Source organism: Giraffa tippelskirchi, chromosome 12 (assembly GCF_054371585.1).
Source record: "Giraffa tippelskirchi isolate mGirTip1 chromosome 12, T2T-mGirTip1v1.2.pri, whole genome shotgun sequence".
NCBI lineage: Eukaryota > Metazoa > Chordata > Mammalia > Artiodactyla > Giraffidae > Giraffa > Giraffa tippelskirchi.
The window spans coordinates 14,598,506-14,617,299 of NC_137286.1; the positions used below are offsets into that span (position 1 = coordinate 14,598,506).

At 37.1% G+C, this 18,794-nt stretch overlaps 1 protein-coding gene across 5 annotated transcripts in view; it reads right to left on the reverse strand.

Annotated features, from left to right (window-relative positions):
* Positions 1–18,794, reverse strand: part of FANCM (FA complementation group M) — a 106,300-nt gene that overhangs the window by 85,339 nt on the left and 2,167 nt on the right. For 4 of the 5 annotated variants that reach the window (XM_081548451.1, XM_081548456.1, XM_081548453.1 and 1 more), the window contains exons 2-8: positions 18,157–18,329; positions 12,279–12,356; positions 9,159–9,317; positions 5,091–5,222; positions 2,511–2,643; positions 1,972–2,097; positions 1,372–1,458 (exon numbers count right to left, since the gene is read on the reverse strand). In XM_081548451.1, coding sequence (XP_081404577.1) covers positions 1,372–1,458; positions 1,972–2,097; positions 2,511–2,643; positions 5,091–5,222; positions 9,159–9,317; positions 12,279–12,356; positions 18,157–18,329 — 888 coding nt within the window. The remainder of the gene's footprint in view (positions 1–1,371; positions 1,459–1,971; positions 2,098–2,510; positions 2,644–5,090; positions 5,223–9,158; positions 9,318–12,278; positions 12,357–18,156; positions 18,330–18,794) is intronic. The other variant, XM_081548455.1, reaches the window with a different exon arrangement.

The following is an 18,794-nucleotide window of genomic DNA, read 5'->3' on the forward strand; positions in this document are numbered from 1 at the left end:
TGCTCCCATTGTCTCTGTGCTTGGGAGGAGTAGAATGCATGAATAACAACATGATTTTGAGGATGGACCACTTAGCCTCTGGGCAATGTGTGACCACAGCAGTGATTTAATTTCTTTCATTTAATCTCTGAAAGCTTTAGTTTCTTAATATCTAAAATGGATTGAGGTGATGATGAAATGAAATAGTAAATATAAGGTATGCAGACTTGAGTATAGCAACCGGTTACTAATTGCAAGCTGTGGGGGGACTTCTGTTATTTGTTTTCTTTTGTTTTTTAACCTTGCATGGGACTCTGACAATCCTTCTGAAACATGATTCATATTACATTAATCATGTGTGTGCCAGGGACTCCATTATGCAATTTATATATTAACTCATTTAATCTTCACGAATTAAATGACTTAATACACATAAAGCTAATATTTGATACCTAAGGAAAAAGAAGCAGGTGCTGTTGTAAGGAAAATTATCCCAGATAAATTCCAGAAACAGTGACAGACTTTATTTTTTTGGGCTCCAAAATCACTGCAGATGGTGACTGCAGCCATGAAATTAAAAGACGTTTACTCCTTGGAAGGAAAGTTATGACCAACCTAGACAGCATATTAAAAAGCAGAGACATTACTCTGTCAACAAAGGTCTGTCTTGTCAAAGCCATGGTTTTTCCAGTAGTCATGTATGGATGTGAAAGTTGGACTATAAAGAAAGCTGAGTGCCAAAGAATAGATGCTTTTGAACTGTAGTGTTGGAGAAGACTCTGGAGAGTCCTTTGGACTGCAAGGAGATCCATCCAGTCCATCCTAAAGGAAATCAGTCCTGAATATTTATTGAAAGGACTGATGCAAAAGCTGAAACTCCAGTACTTTGGTCACAGTATGAGAAGAACTGACTCATTGGAAAAGACCCTGATGCTGGGAAAGATTGAAGGCGAGAGGAGAAGGGGATGACAGAGGATGAGATGATTGGGTGGCATCACCGACTCAATGGACACGAGTTTGAGTAAACTCCAGAAGTTAGTGATGGACAGGGAGGCCTGGCGTGCTGCAGTCCATGGGGTTGCAAGGAGTCGGACATGACTGAGCAACCAAACTGAAATGAACTGAACTGAATACTATATATAGTTTTTACTATCTGCTTCCCTTATACTGTCCTAAGCTGACTTTTCTTTTTCACATAATACCCCATTGTTAACATTTCTACCATCTCCCTGGCCCATATGCTGCCAAAATTTCTAAGTTTTTTTTTTTTAATATTCATAATCCGGAATAATTAAAAGCTCATCTTCTCCATAAGAAATGTTAGCAAAAACTAACGAATGAGAGTTTCAGCTTTTTCATCACTTCGTCCTGAGGATATTAAATACGACCTACCATTCCATGACTTGAAGTGTTCAACTACAACTTCTTCTAATTTCTTTAATTTTGGATGACTATAGCAGAACTTTTTACCTTTACCTCCTGGAAAAAAACAAACAAAAAACTTTTCTATATTTTTTTCATATTCCATTACATTCATGTATTTTAATTATCCTTTTCAAAATGGATTTGTTAAAACTCATTTTTTAAAATTTATTTAAACAGTAACTGGCATCTGGGTAGCACACAAACCTTACTGTAAAATAAACTTTGAATTGTTATGAAAATTTCATTCTGAGAAATAATCCAAATAGGAATAAGCAGCAAAGTAGAAGGGAAAAGCTCACATTTACTTAAGCCACAATCAGTATTTGGTAGTTCTGAAAATTTTCACCACCAGTAACAACTCCTACTAACTTCTATTGTATGCTTAAAGTTCATGATACTTGAATATGTATTTATCTTAAGTTGAAGAATAAAATCTTTTATGTTTAACAGGTCTATGGTTTCAGAAATATAAGTAGGTATAAATAGACATGTGGATCAATGGAGCTTAATTTTAAAATTAACCTTGATAAAGAAAAAACAATATAAAATTAAAAAAAAATAACAGACCTTCCTGGATAGCAGAAACGCCACTTGTTGAAGTACTACGTGTATGTGCAAACATGCTCTCTAGATGATCATAAAGTTTCATGAAATCTGCGTTTCGGCTAAGTTCATTTTTCGCCCGAGTCATTCCTTCAGAAATTAAGAAAAGTATTTTCCCATTAAATTTAATAGTGAACTCATCAAATGCATTATTTATTTAAAAGAAATTACAATTCAGCAATTCAGCAACTTTTTCCAGTTCCACGTTCACATTTGTATTAATGAATGGCTTCCTTTTTCCCAACAATATATCAAAAATCAAACATGGTTTGGGGTTTTTTTTAATCTTGGACTTCCCAGTCTCCAGAATTGTAAGAAATACATGTCCATTGTTTAAGCAAAATAAAAGGAAGAAGAAAAAATCAAGAAGAAAAAATTTGTTATATAACTATTTCATTGCTTTTTAAAATAAGGCCCCTTAAGTAATCCCAACTGTTCAAATATACATGTCATTAACCAAAATAATATGTCATCACTTCTTTAAATAATTCCACATAATTTACCTTTAGTTCCATCCATAATTCCACAGAGGAAGAAATATAATGATCTCATTCCCATTTGCTGCAATAATTCATAACCATGATATAAACTAATACAAATAGCAAATTCTCCCTCGATTATGCCTTGTTGCATTCCCTAAAAAAAAAAGCACGTATCAAATTTATCCAGAGAAAGAAATGAAGATACATGTACCAGGCAGAACTTATTGGTTCTATTGAATGTCCCGTGATCAATGTATTTTCTATATAAAATCTGCCCCTTCATTTAATTCAACAGGAAACTTACATTTTAAAGAGAATAAATGAAGGGCTGAATATTTATCATATGCTGTTTTTCTTTACAGGTAAATTACTAGCAGTATATAGATTCATTTGGTCTTTCTAAACAATATAATAAGCATCTACTATTTGCTAAGCACTGAGACAGATTGTGGTGTTGGAGAAGACTCTTGAGAGTCCCTTGGACTGCAAAGAGATTCAACCAGTCTATCCTAAAGGAGATCAGCCCTGGGTATTCACTGGAAGGACTGATGCTGAAGCTGAAACTCCAATACTTTGGCCACCTCATGCGAAGAGTTGACTCATTGGAAAAGACCCTGATGCTGGGAAGGATTGGGGGCAGGAGGAGAAGGGGACGACAGAGGATGAGATGGTTGGATGGCATCACCGACTCGATGGACATGGGTTTGGGTAAACTCCGGGAGTTGGTGATGGACAGGGAGGCCTGGCGTGCTACGATTCATGGGGTCACAAAGAGTCGGACACGACTGAGCGACTGAACTGAACTGAGACAGACATTTGGGATACAAGGCAAAATAAAACAGATATGGGCCTATCCACATGGTTTCTGACATCAGGACACATACTGAGTGTCTTTAACAGTAACATTTAACACCAAGTACTCATGCCACAGTAACATCTGACACTGAGCACCAGACAGTGTTACAATACAGTGTTACTTATACAAACTTAGCAATCTTAATACCTAGGAGGCAGGTACTACCGTCATGCCCATTTAGAGATGCAGAAGCTCATACAGGTGGTAAGCAGCAGAGTCACTATTTGCACCCCGGAAATCTGGCCCAGTATCGTTGTGCTTTTAACCACTACTCTCAAGGAAAAGTGACGTACATATTCTTTTTAGGAGACTATAGGTGGGTGTATCTATATGATAAGATACCTTTAAAGAAGACCACTGAGAATGTATTTTAATTATTTTCCTTTATAAGAGATGAAGAGTATTATTCAATACCTTACATTTTTACTAGCAATTAACACCAGTTACAACTCATTTTAAATGTTTCTAGGATAGTGATAAATGTTCTAAAATGGCACCCTAACTACCTAAAAGGATAAAACAATATCATCAGTGCATCAAGTTCAACAGGTTTAGATTTACAATTTAAAATTTCAATGAAACTTTAACTCCTAGAATAAACTTTAAACACTTTATTAAAGTTTAAAATAATACATCGCAATTTCACAGAAGACTCCCTTTGTGGTTCCCCAGATACTACAGAATAAAGTCCTTAATTCTAGTGTAACACTTAACGCTACTCCCAGGCAGTAACAAACTAGAGTAACTAACATATCTGACTTCCTCAATCCTTTACCTCCATCAAATCAGTTTACTCGCTGTCTCCTTCATACCTTTACTCAATTGTCTTGTTCTTTTGCACATGCATTCTCTCTCAGTTCCAAGAATGACTCAGTGCCTTTTTGTGCCTGTGAGCATCTCTTCTGACTTTGGACCTAACTTGAGGGATCTGTTCCCTATCCATCTATTTTTTTCCCAAAGGAGATTAAAAATACGAAGCTTACTGCAATGTTTACTCTGACTTTAGTAAGGAGAATTAAGACTAAATGCTAGAGGTCTAAAAGTTAGTTAAGATCTACCTTCCTATGACCCTTCTTTGACTTTGCAGAACAGAAGTGAACTGAAAGATCAATTTTAAAAGTTACAAGATAAGGACTTTCCTGGTGATCCCAGTGGTTGGGAGTCCTCCTTGGAATGAAGAAGTGGGTTTGCTCCCAAGTCAGGGAGCTAGAATCTTACAAGTTGTGGGGCAACTAGGCCCATGGCCACAACTACTGAGCCCACGTACTCTGCACACCACATGACACAACTAAGACCTGACACAGTCAAATAAGTAAATAAACTTTAAAAAATGTTATAAGGTAAATTTGTCTTAATTCACATTACCAAACTGTATTCCTGCTAGATTTTTTTGGTGTTTCTATAAACTGTATAAAAGTTGGGGCTTCCCTTGTGGCTCAGCTGGTAAACAATCTGCCTGCAATATGGGAGACCTGGGTTTCATCCCTGGGTTGGGAAGATCCCCTGGAGAAGGGAAAGGCTACCCACACCATTATTCTGGCCTGAAGAATTCCATGGACTGTACAGTCCATGGGTCACAAAGAGTTAGACATGACTGAGCGACTTTCACTTCACTATAAACTATATAAATCATACCTGAATTCTTGATGAGCTAATATACACCAAAAACCAATCATTATTTACATTTCATCCTTGCTTTGAGTAAGAACTTAGTCTATCATCAACATTTATTTTCAAATACCTACCACAATATTTGGAGATGGGTTTTTCCTAAATTGATCTCTTGCAAGAATTATCTGGTATTTTGTTAGATTGGGAATATCTTTTCTCATCAAAACATTCCTCCGAATCAAAGAACTGGCAAATGCTTCCAAAATCTGCAAGTTTCAAAGAAATTTAGTTTTTGTTTTAAAATCCTTTTTCAAATACAATCATTTTCTCACATAGTAAAATAGTTATATATATTAAATTATATACTAGTCTTAAAATGCAAACTTCAAGTAAACAGAGAAGGATGATAAAATTTTAAAGTACTTGACATTTAGCCCCAGATAATATCCATATAAGAGTCAGCAGAATCAATTATTAGATTCAATTATAATTTAAGAACATATGTGTTTAGCTGTTTATTTCTTAACTCTCCTCCCCTTTCTCTAACCTAAGCACAATGAAAGGAGGGCCTTGATTTTTTTTTCTGTTGCATCATCAGTGCCTAGAACAAGTCTGATAAATATCTGCGGAGTGATGACAAAGTCAAAATGGCCTTGAATACTTTTAATTTCATTCACTGATCCATTCTTTCAAAAATATTCATTAAAAATATACTATGTATAAAGCATTGTTCTTGATGCTGGGGATACCGTGGCTGAGACAAATGAATTTCTACTTTCATAAAGTTTACGTTCAATAGAGGGAAGAAAGGAATAAAGAAATAAAGAAAGTAGACAATTTTGATTATGACAAATGTATACAAGAACTTAAAACATTGTAATACTGTATGATGGGAAGGGGGTTACTATTATATAAGGTGGACAAAGATGGTTCCTCTCTATTTTTTTGCGGGAGGGATGGGAGCAGCAGTGAGGAGGGCATGGCAACCCACTCCAATATTCTTGCCTGAAGAATCCCATGGACAGAGAAGCCTGGTGGGCTACAGTCCATGGGGTTGCAAAGAGTCGGACACGACTGAAGCGACTTAGCACTGGGAGCAGCAGCAACAGTGCTGCCGTGATCCCCTGCCTTTTCCCTGTGTCTGGCCCCAGGATGTAGAGGATCAGGTCCTTGGATTTTGACCTGGCCCAGTACCCTTCCTCTTCTGGGCAGCCCTTCCCCTCGAAAGCCCCTGGCTGGGGGTAGACTACTCTGGGCCAGGGCTGTCTCTGGTACAGAGCTGCAGGAAAGGTGGTGACCCGGGCTGGGCAAGTGAAAGAGCTTGCTGCTGCATGGGTGACAGCAGTAGCACTCTCAGGGGAGAGCTGGGCATCCAGGCTCCCACAGCCCTCCACGTGTTCATGCCACCAAAGATAGTTTCTTTTAAGAGGTTAATACTTGACATCAGAATGATAAGTAGGTCTAGCACAAGAAGTTCTAAAGACAGAGCAATCTAGGCAGAGAACATTGGATAAAAGGTCCTGAGCTTGATTCCACAGTGAAGGTAAAAATAGCTCTCCAGATGAAGATGGACTACAGCAATATGTAATTAACCAATCAAATTTGTGCCTATGTTTTATTTCCTAAAATGCAGCTATTTTAGTACATTTCAATCTCTCCTCTCTTCCAGCTTTGCTGTTCACACCTGTTCCCTAAAGAAGCAATCTTAAAAAAATCAATGAAGTTAAATTACATGTGATTGTACAAATTACAATTTTATATTCTTAAAAATGGAGTGATTTAATTATAACCAAATGTATTAGTATTTATGAGATGATTACCAGAAAGATTCTGCCACATCTTAAATTACTAACATTTAAAATTTTGTTATAAGTAATTTAGAAACAAAAATCAAACCATATTTTTATAAATTTCTCTTTAAGATGTATTAAAGGTTAAATGATAGATAAACATTTTGTTTACATATTCTTGAATAACAAACTAATTCAAAATATCATAGATTAAAACACCCATTTTATTTGTTCCTGATTGTTTTTCTGCAGGAAAGAATTCAAGCAGGTCACGGAGAGGGCCTAGAAGGGATGACAACACAGTAACAACGAGTATATCCAGTTCCCACGTCTTGGTCTTTAAACACAACTCTTCCATAAAAGGTACAAGGATTCCTTGGAGAAATGGCTGATTCCACAGCTGGGACAGAACAACTACTAAATGACTATAAAATATCTTGTAATGCCAGAAAGTGAGGAACTAGGCCTCCCCTGTCGGGGAGGAAATGGCAACCCACTCCAGTATTCTTGCCTGGAGAATCCTATGCATTGAGGAGCTTGGCGGGTTACAGTCCACAGGGTCGCAAAGAGTCCGACAAGACTGAGCGACTACACAACAACAGGCCTCCCCTGATGACCCCTTGCAAAAAATCATATGTCTAAAGGGCACAGGAGCCATCTTAAAGGAGCTACTAATGGCCACACTGGAACAATCTGAGCAATAAAATTAATAATGATAGTACAGCACTTAACCCACAAGAGAAAATAATTATCCATTAGTATAAAAATTATCCACATTAATATAAAGAATTGAAAAAATAAACAAGGGAGAAGAAATAGCCCTTCATTATACAGGCATTCAAATTAACAAATGCAAAAAAAAATGAGGGAAACAAGAAATATGATTAGGCAAATACAGAATTAACTGTTGTAGGCAAGAACCGTCATTATATTTTCAAGTTAGTGAACAAAATATTTTGAAACAAGATATATTTGCATAGTCTCAAAGTATCTCTCCACTGGAACTCTCCATACTATTGTTGCAAATTCTCTAAAAGTCTAAAATTACTGCAAAACAAAATATTAAAAATCAAAAAGAAATCTGTCAGGGCACTGCAGTGAAAGCTCGTCTCTGCTCCTGATGCCTGGAGCCTCAGATGGCTTGGGGCTAGCTGAAACAGGTCAACTGGGATCACATGTCTGTACCCTCACTTCTACCTATCTACTGGCTTCTCCTTTCTTTTGAGGCTCACCATGGCTCAGGGTTCATCACATTCTATTGGTCAAAGTCAGCAGAGGGCAGGCCTAGATTCTAGGGAAAGAGAAATGTACCCTGCCCCTCAGTGGAAAGAAATTTGTAGCCATCTTTAATCCACAGCAATAAGGATATGAAAACAAGGTATTCTCCTAGCATGATAGTAATCACAAACCTTAGAAACTAATTGTTATCCTAAATTTCTCCCATTGAAAGTGATAACCGTCTAAGCAGTTTCTCTTATAGCTACAGTACTGACATTTGAACCAGGTAATTGTTTTTTTATTGGGGGGGTTTCCTGTCTACCGTGGGATGTAAAGTAGCATTCCTGGCCTCTGTACACTGGATGCCAGTAGCAAGTCTACACCCCACTCCCCCCAGTTAGTAGAACCAAAAATGTGTCAAGACATTGCCAAATGCCACCAAGTAGGCAAGATAGTTGAGAAACACTGCTATACAGGGATCAGGGATTGAAATATATTTCCTTACAAAGAAACTTCTAATTGAATCTGGATACATGTTTTGAGTGTGTGTACTCTGCTGTCCATATATTTGGTGGGGGAGGGTTACACTTCAATTAAAAGGTTTATTTAAGAAATATAAAATATAAGCCTATTATTGGCTCTAGAAATGGTCCATCATTATGTATTTCCTCTTTAACTCATAGTCTGCCAGCACAAATAGAACAAGGTGCTCCTACTAAAAATCTTAATTTCAAAGAATTTTTCAACATATTAATTATATAAAATGACTATATACTCTCACAGTAAGATTTTATTAACAAAAATAATCACATTATCAGTTCATTTATTAAAACCCTGGGGCTTCCCTGGTGACTCAGTGGTGAAGAATCCGCCTGCCAGTACAGGGGACACAGGTTTGATCCCTGGTCCAGGAAGTCTCACATACCATAGAGCAACTAAGCCCCATGTGCCATAACTACTGAGTCTGTGCTCTAGAGCCCAGGAGCCACAACTACTGAAGCCTGTGCACCCTAGAGCCCATGCTCCCCAATAAGAAGCCACCACAATGAGAAGCCTGTGCACCAAAACTAGAGAGTAGTCCCCGCTCGCTGCAACTAGAGAAAGCCCAAGCAGACAGGAACATCCAGCACAGCCAAAATAAATAAATATGTAATTAAAAAAAACAAACCCGGAATTATGATAAAAATGGCTTACCTGTATATATGCCTTTTGGATAGCTGCAAGTTCTTCACCAAGAGGAACAACAAGCTTTTCAACTCGTCTTTCATGAGAGTACGGCAAAATATCTGGAGAGTCTTCAGAACGAAGTTCTATTTGCCCAATGAGTAGATTAGTAATAACCTGCTGCACAGCCTACAGAAAATCAATTAAGTACAATTATATACTATATTACTTCTTTAAATGTTTTAGTTTGTCACTAACAAAAATAAGATAGCAATATATTTTTGAAAAAAGTTAGAAACTTTTATCTTCAAATATTTTTAAAACTATAAAGCACAGCACATCAGAAGTGGAGCAATAGAGGAAAAAGGGCTTTATAACATCTTTCTTGTATGCTGCCCTTCAAGCCAAGCATCTAAGATATAAGAATATTAGTAAATGTCCAGCAAGCTCCTCAATATATTTTTTTTTGTGTTTTCCTACCAATAAAGACTCAGACAAAAGAGAAATTTTAGATTAGCAAAACAAATCCTCAAAATATATCAGTCAGTTTTAGAGCCAGAACTAAAACCCAGACTTCCTGATTCCTTGGCAAATGACTTTTTTTCACTGATTTTTAATGGGGAAAACAGAGAAGTCTCTTTAGTATTAAAGCATACAACTGTATCTCAGGAATACTTTACTAATTGACTTGCTAAGAAACTGAGGGAACAGGTCCTACACTGAATCAATTATTAATAAATGAGTAGAAGGAAGTCTCTGGCAACCCAGTGGTTAAGTCTCGGGGAACCAAGATCCCACAAGCTGTGTGGTGTGGCCAATAAAAATCTTTTAAATAAATGAGTGAAATATTTTCCATTTAAATTTATATATATATATATATATATATATGTCAATACATTTCTGAAGCTAAATTTCATTCAACCAAAGCTTATAAAGGAACTTAATTGTAAAAATAGAGAATATGAGAAAAAACAAAAAACTTGTTGGTATAATTGCTGTACCATTAGACCACAGTACTCCTGAGTATAATGGAAAGAATGGAAGGGAGAGGTGGATGGATAGATAGATGGTAGGAGGGAGAGAGAATCCTGAAAGTATCTAGAAATTAAGAACTCTTTTTTTTTTTAAACTAGAAAAACCTCATGGGTTTTCAGATAAAAAGTACTCTAGGGCAAGAATCACATCTTTTGTATTCCCAACACCTAGCTAGTATCATGCCTAAGAGTAGTTACTTAAGGTCCACATACATTCAATATCTAGGGTAAATGTATGACCATTTTATAAAATTGAGTAATACTTTAGTACTTTTAATCACTGAACAAATATTTGAGTAACTGACACATGCTAGATATTGAATTGGTGACAGAGATATCAAGACAGACATAATCCCTACTTTCATGTAGCTACTAATTCAGCAGTAGCTACTAATTCAGCAGAAAAAGACACCAGTGAATAAGTAAAAGAATAACAGACTGTGATAGATATTAAGAAGAAAATCACAAGATAGGAAGAGTTGACTTTTGATAGCTTAAGTGTGAGTTTTTCTGAAGAGGTGATATTTAGGAGGAGACTTAAAAGATGACTAAAAACCATTAAGCATGTTTAAACAAGGCTGGCAGGAAACAAAAGAACAGAAATTTCTAAAAATAATCGAGGTTGTGGACAGAAGGAAAAGTCTTACGGCTTGGCAGAACTGAAAGCTATCTTTGAAGTTATCCAAAACCCAACACAAAAGACCATTCACAACTACTAAATTAGAGTGGCATGGGACACGGCTCAAAATCTGCATTTTTACCATCCTCCAATAAAGGAAACCCAAGCTCCCTGGAGAAATGGTTCATTCCACAGAGGGAACAGGAAAAATACTAAATGAGCATAAAATATCTTGTGATTCTAGTAGGCTAAGAAGTATTCAAAACAAACAAACAAGCGAAAGAGTGCTTTCTAAAGGCACAGGAGCCATCTTTAAGGAATTCCCAGTAGTCAAATCTAAAACAATGTGAACAAAAAATTATTAGTGATGGTACTGGATTGTAGTTCATTATATATATATATATATATATATATATATATACACACACATATATATGTATATATATCTCCATCAGTATATATATCTCCATTAGTCTGTATTGATGTAAAGAACTGAAATAAAAATAAATAAGAAGACAGCTCTTCACTACAGAAGAATTCAAAATTTAAAAATTTAAAAGAAATGTAAACAAAAGGAAATAATTATTAGGCAAACAGCACAGAAATAATTGTTGCAAGCAAGAACCATCACTGGGTGCTAAAATATCTCCCCTACAACAAACTTAATTACAAAGGGAAAAACAGGAGTTTTACAATGTAGAAATCAGAAAGGCATCATCTTAACCAAGTCAAGATTAACAGCACCAGTAAAAAAACAAATTATCATGTATTCTCTGATGCAATGCTCTAAGAAAGGCACAGCATCACTTTTGGGGTATTCTTGTCAAAAATGCATACATGGTTTCACTCCAGTCTTCACTGAGCCAACAGGGAAGCCCTAAGAAAATGTCAGACAACTGCAAATAGAGGGATATTCAACAAAATAACTGACACCTATTCTTCAAAAGCGTCAGGGTCACAGAAGACAAGAAAAGAATGAGGAACTGGCACAGCTGGGAAGGAACTGAGGGGACAAGATAACTCAAGGCAGTCTGGGATTATGGACTGGACCCAGGAGCAGAAAATGACATTGGTGGGAAAACTGGTAATATTCAAATAAGGTCTGCAGATCAGTTACTAGTATTGTACCAATGTTAATTTCCTGGTTTTGATCATTTGACTACAATTATGTAAAATGATAACATTAAGAGGGGAAGCTGAGTGAAAGATATACAGAGACTTTAATTTTTGCATATTTTCTGGAAGTCTAAAGTCATTTCAAGATAAAATTTAAAAAGAACTGAAAACACTAACAGTTTAACAGCATCAAGTGATTCTTTGGCATGCTGAAGTCTGAAAACTACTAATCTAGACAATTTCCTGCAACCATAGAAGAAAAGGAAGGCATCTTATAAGAAATGTTGTACTCCTGATGTTAAACTAAATACTAGAATGGGAAACTGATTTGGTCACATACAAAAGTTCTTATTTTCTTAAATGGTAATAAATTTTACTTACTTTTATATCACTACCTGGTGTGGCACTAAGAGCCAAGATTCTAAAGTGATTCGTATATTTGACTAGTTCTCTTACAACCTTAAAAAAAGAAAAAAGAAAAAAACAATTCTTTAATTTCATCTATGCAACACAAAAGTAAAAATAATTCTGTTAAACAAGCTATTATATATGGTCCATTATCATTGTTCCTTAGAGTATTGATGGGCTAGCAGAAAGAGCCATCATTAGTTATGTTGTCTGAACGGCAAATGATTTCGGTTTATACTCTATACCAATGAGAAACACTTTAGGGTTTCTTCTAAACTATTCAGTGTATTTTTGCATATAAAGCTACAACATCAAGGCCTATACTGAGGCAAATCAAAATATGCAGAGGGATAATTCAAGAGCAAATGGTAGAAAAAGTTCAAGTCTATTCTCCATTGCTCAGGTCACAGTCTAGTCTTACAGCTATATCCATATGTACATCTGCCAGATTAAGATAAGTCATAACATAAAAATAGAAAAAAATTAAACACCAACATGAAATTAATTTGTAATGAAAAAAGCTTTGTTTAGGAAAGATTTTAAAGAAGTTAGATTTCAGGTGGAAGGCTCACAATTTTTAAATTGTTTATTCGTAAAAGAATAACATTAAATAGGGATAATTCTTAAAATCTAAATCCCCTTTTAAAACCTAAAACATTTTCCCAGTGGCACCAAAGCATCATTCTAGGCTTTGCATTTAGAATTCAACACTCACTTCTGGTATAATTTGCCAGATTCCCATATGCCCCAATAGGAGAAGGCAATGGCAACCCACTCCAGTACTCTTGCCTGGAGAATCCCTTGGACAGAGGAGCCTGGTGGGCTGCAGTCCATGGGGTTGCTAGGAATCGGACACGACTGAGCAACTTCACTTTCACTTTTCACTTTCATGCATTGGAGAAGGAAATGGCAACCCACTCCAGTATTCTTGCCTGGAGAATCCCAGGGACGGGGGAGTCTAGTGGGCTACCGTCTATGGGGTCGCACAGTTGGACACGACTGAAGCGACTTAGCAGCAGCAGCAGCAGCAGCATATACTCTGATACAGAATCAAAGGACCCTAAGTAAACTGAGTTGCAGAACAGCTTTTAGTATCCATAGTTTCACATTAGCTGGAGGAAACTAAAAGCAGAGTATTATTTTTTAGTTGAAGTATAGTTTACAATACTGTCTTAGTTTCAGGTGTAGAGCATAGTGAGTTGGTAGTTTTGCATATTATATTTCATTATAAATTATTATAATAGGCATAATTCCCTGTGCTCTGCGGTAAACCCTTGCTTCTTATTTATTTTATATATAGTAGTTTGTATCTGTTAATCTGATACTACCTTTAATTTGTCCCTCCCCCTCCCCCTCTCCCCTTTGGTAACTAAGTTTGTTTTCTATGTCTGTAAGTCTGTTTCTGTAACTAATATCGTATAGTATTTGTCTCTGACTTATTTCACTGAGTGCCAAAAGTATTTCACTTTTTATGGCTGAGTAATATTCCAGTGTGTGTGTGTGTGTGTGTGTGGTTTAGTCACTAAGTTGCTTTCAGCTCTTACAACCCCATGGACTGTAGCCTGCCAGACTTCTCTGTCCATGGGATTCTCCAGGCGTGGGTTGCCATTTTCTTTCCCAGGGGATCTTTCTGACCAAGGATCAAACCTGAGTCTCCTGCATTGCAGGAGGATTCTTTACCAGTTGAGACATCAAGTGTGTGTATGTATGTATGTATGTGTATGTGTGTGTGTGTGGGTAGCATACATTTGGCATATACACACGCCAAATCTTAACCCAAGCATCTGTCCATGCACATTTGGGTTACTTCCATGTCTTACCATTGTAAATAGTGCTAAAACCAGGTTATCTTAACACTGCTCTAATTTTTACCAATGTCAATGATGAAATCAACAAAATGCAAACTGAATATTAACACTCAAAAAATACCATTTATAGAGTTTTTAAAAACATGATACAGAATAGATATCAAAGATAAAACATTATAGGGAATTTCCTGGTGGTTCAGTGGCTAGGGCTCTGCACTTTTGTTGCCAAGGGCCAAAAAAAAAAAATAATAATAATAATAATACTTAATGGAGGAGACTTAAGAACAATTGTCCTAATTAACAACTGATAAATGATAAAATCCCAGATATATTATTTTCTTTCCAGGAGGGATTCTCAAACATTTTGTAGAAGTGGTTTTGTGTTTGTAATCCAGGAAGCTAACTTCTTCAACTAGCTGTGTGCCTGTTGGAAACTATCTGGAATATTAAACGCAGTATAAACTCTCATTGCTTGGACTTCCCTGGAGGCCCAGGAGTTAAGACTCTGCCTTCCAATGCAGGGTGTACAGGCTCACTCCCTGATCAGGGAGCTAAGACTCCACATGTCTCTTGGACAAAAAAACCAAAAAACATAAAACAGAAACAATACTGTAAAAAATTCAATACTGAAAAAACATAAAACATAAGAAATATTGTAACAAACTCAATAAAGAGTTTAAAAATGGTCCACATCAAAAAAAACAAATCTTAAAAGAACTTGCAGTGCTATTTAGATATTAAAGAAGTCAGTCATGTCTCACTGTACTCAATAAAAGCCTAGGCCTTGTAGTTAAGAAAAAAAATCACCTAATACCAAGAAATTTTTTGAAGATAAATTTGCTAAAGGGAATTCTCTGATTGCCTAATGGTTAGGATTCCAAGCTTTCACTGCCATGGCCCAAGTTCAATCACTGGTCAGGGAACTGAGATCCTGCAAAGCATGCAGTGTGACCAGTATAAGTAAATATTTTTTTTTAAAGTTGCTATATATATTTCGCTACCCAGGTGGCTCAGCAGTAAATAATCTGCCTGCAAATGCAGGACATGCAAGATTCTTGGGTTTGATCCCTGGGTCATGAAGATCCCCTGGAGGAGGAAATGGCAACCCACTCCAGTATTCTTGCCTGGAGAATCCCATGGACAGAGGAGCCTGGTGGGCAACAGTCCATGGGGTTGCAAAGAGTTGGACACGACTGAGAGACTGAGAATAAACGTAAGCTAAAAGTACAAAATGAATTCCATACAGTTAGAATAAAATTTTATAAATGCCCCTCTCCAAGCAGAAACTTTTAACACATTGGGTATTAACTTAACTTGGAAAGACATGAATGGAAAAATATATCCATTTCCTGACTGACATCAACTCTAAGATGACAATTCTCAAGAAGAAAATACAGAGATATAATAAAGTCCCCCCCAAAACTGCTTTACAAAATCACAAACTGGCAGTAAAATTCATCTCTTTGCACTAAATAAATCAACTTTTTCTCTAGGCTGACTCTACTCCCTCTCCCTAGTATCACCAGCTATTACTGTTTTAACTACCTACCACCTATATGCTGATGGTTTCCAAATCTGAATCTCTACCTCAGAACTTTCCATTGAGATCTGTACTTCTCTGTCACCCGTTCCCTACTAAATATCTACTCTGTATCTCTACCTCAGAACTTTCCATCGAGATCTGTACTTCTCTGTCACCCACTCCCTACTAAATATCTACTCCTAGATTCCTCACACACACTTCAAATTCAACAATCTGAAACTGCACTCACTCCTTCCACAGTACCTCAGATGTTCTCTGCTTCCAGAACTCCATTTGACTAACTGCATCACCATCCTGCCAATCTTCCAAGTTTGAAGCCTGGGAGTCATCTTAAATTCCTCCTATCTCTCATTGTACTCCCTGCCTTTACCCTTCTCTCCTCTAATCTCTTTTAAATCTGAAGTATCACCCCAGTTCAGTCACTCGGTTGTGTCCCAACTTTTTGCAGCCCCATGGACTGCAGCACGCCAGGCTCCCCTATCCATCACCAACTTCCGGAGCCTGCTCAAATCATGTCCATTGAGTCGGTGATGCCATCCAACCATCTCACCCTCGGTCATCCCGTTCTCCTCCCACCTTCAATCTTTCCCAGCATCAGGGTCTTTTCCAAGGAGACAGTTCTCTGCATCAGGTGGCCAAAGTATTGGAACATCAGCTTCAGCATCAGTCCTTCCAATGAATATTCAGGACTGATTTCCTTTACGATTGACTGGTTCAATCTCCTTGCAGTCCAAGGGACTCTCAAGAGTCTTCTCCAACACCACAGTTCAAGAGCAACAATTCTTTGGCGCTCAGAATTCTTTATGGTCCAACTTTCACATCCATACATGACTACGGAAAAACCATAGCTTTGACTAGACAGACTTTTGCTGGCAAAGGAAGGTCTCTTTTTTAATATACTGTCTAGGTTGGTCATAGCTTTTCTTCCAAGGAGTAAGCATCTTTTAACTTCATGGCTGCAGTCACCATCTGCAGTGATTTTAGAGCCCAGGAAAATAAAGTCTCTCACTGTGTCCACTGTTTCCCCACCTATTTGCCATAAAGTGATAGGACTGGATGCTATGATCTTTGTTTTTTGAATGTTGAGTTCTAAGCCAACTTTTTCACTTTCCTCTTTCACTTTCAAAATGAGTCTCTTTAGTTCCTCTTTGCTTTCTGCCGTAATAGTGATGTCATTTGCATATCTGAGGTTATTGATATTTCTCCTGGCAATCTTGAGTCCAGCTTGTGCTTCATCCAGCCCAGCTTTAGCATGATGTACTCTGCATATAAGTTAAATAAGCAGGGTGACAATATACAGCCTCGATGTACTCCTTTCCCAATTTGGAACCTGTCTGTTGTTTCACGTCTGGTTCTAACTGTTGCTTCTTGACCTGCATACAGATTTCTCAGGAGGCAGGTAAGGAGGTTTGGTGTTCCCATCTCTTGAAGATTTTTCAGTTTATTGTGATCCACACAGTCAAAGGTTTTAGCATAGTTAATAAAGCAGAGGTAGATAAAAAAGAGGTAGTCAAAAAAGCAACTCTCTTGCTTTTTCTATGATCCAACAGATGTTGGCAATTTGGTCTCTGGTTCCTCTGCCTTTTCTATATCCAGCTTGAACACATGGAAGTTCTCGGTTCACGTACTATCGAAGCCTAGCTTGGAGAATTTTGAACATTACTTTGCTAGTGTGTGAGATGAGTACAATTGTGTGGTAGTTTGAACATTCTTTGGCATTGCCTTTCTTTGGGACTGGAATGAAAACTGACCTTTTCCAGTCCTGTGGCTACTGCTGAGTTTTCTAAATTTGCTGGCATATTGAATGCAGCACTTTCACAGCATCACCTTTTAGGATTTGAAATAGCTCAATTGGAATTCCATCACCTCCGCTAGCTTTGTTCGTAGTGATGCTTCCTAAGGCCTAAGTATCATCCCAGCTAAAGATTTTTCAGTGAGTCTCTACCATCTACATCCCCTATGACCTACAAAGGGCATTCAAACTGGTTAAGCATAGAATACAAATGCCTTCATGACCTGATGTTAAGTGCCTCTCAGGCCATATCCCACCTCCTCACTTTTGTACGTTATATTCCCATAGTACTTAACTGGAAGGCAGTGTAGGTATGTTACACACATTATGTCATTCATTTCTCAAAACAATAACTCTCAGTTACTATTTTACCTGACAGGGAATAACAATGCGTATCCACTACCAATCTTTTGACTACTATCTTAGTCTCAAGTCTCCATCCATACCCTACTTTGGATCAAGGAGATTCTCATCATCTACATCTGACACTAATGGTCTTGTTAAAGTTAAAAAAAAAAAAAAAAGAAACCAGCAGAGACACTGATTTCAATGGATGAAGGAAAGTATTTCTATCATCATCTGTTAAGGTAATAGGTATAAAGCTTTTCATAATAATAATGCCATCAGTAACTTCCATCATTAAAAATTATTCCCCAAAATGCTCTACCACAATATTTTACACTATAAAATACTTTTTAACAAGATTACCTGGCAATAAGCATAATTTCCAAGGGCTTTATGAGCTTCATCGATAACTAGACACTTTATTTCAGCAGCTGGGCAAGCTCCTCTAGAAAGATCATTTACCATGACTTGAGGCGTAAGAAAAAGAACCCTCTTACAGCCCCAGATTTCCTTCCTGGTGAAAGCTTGAGTAGATCCTGTAAAAAAAAAAAAAAGTGACATCGCACATTCTAAACTTCAGACTGTTACCTGTAAAATATAAACAACCTGGCCTATTTTCAGAATGCATTCCTGCATTGGTGATCTGCTTCCAAGGTGCTAATTTGACAACATTTGCTGCTAATTTGAGCAACATTTTAAAGCTTTGTTGTAGTCCAGATGTCAATGCCGGCTTTTATCGAAAATCACAACTACACTGCCTTTAGAGAATCCTTGTAAAACGACATAATACTTGAAGAGAAGAAAATTCTTCACCTGGGAAATCTGAGTAAGAAAGGCAGAAAACCTCTTTCACTTACCAATGGGGTATACACACATAACCACTTCAAAAAGCTTTGACAAGCTAAAGAAATTCTCTGAAGATTGAATAAAGCAACCCCATGAGAGCTGGACTTGCTACAAGGAGATGATGTTTCAAGAGAGAAGAGGTAAAATAAGCATAC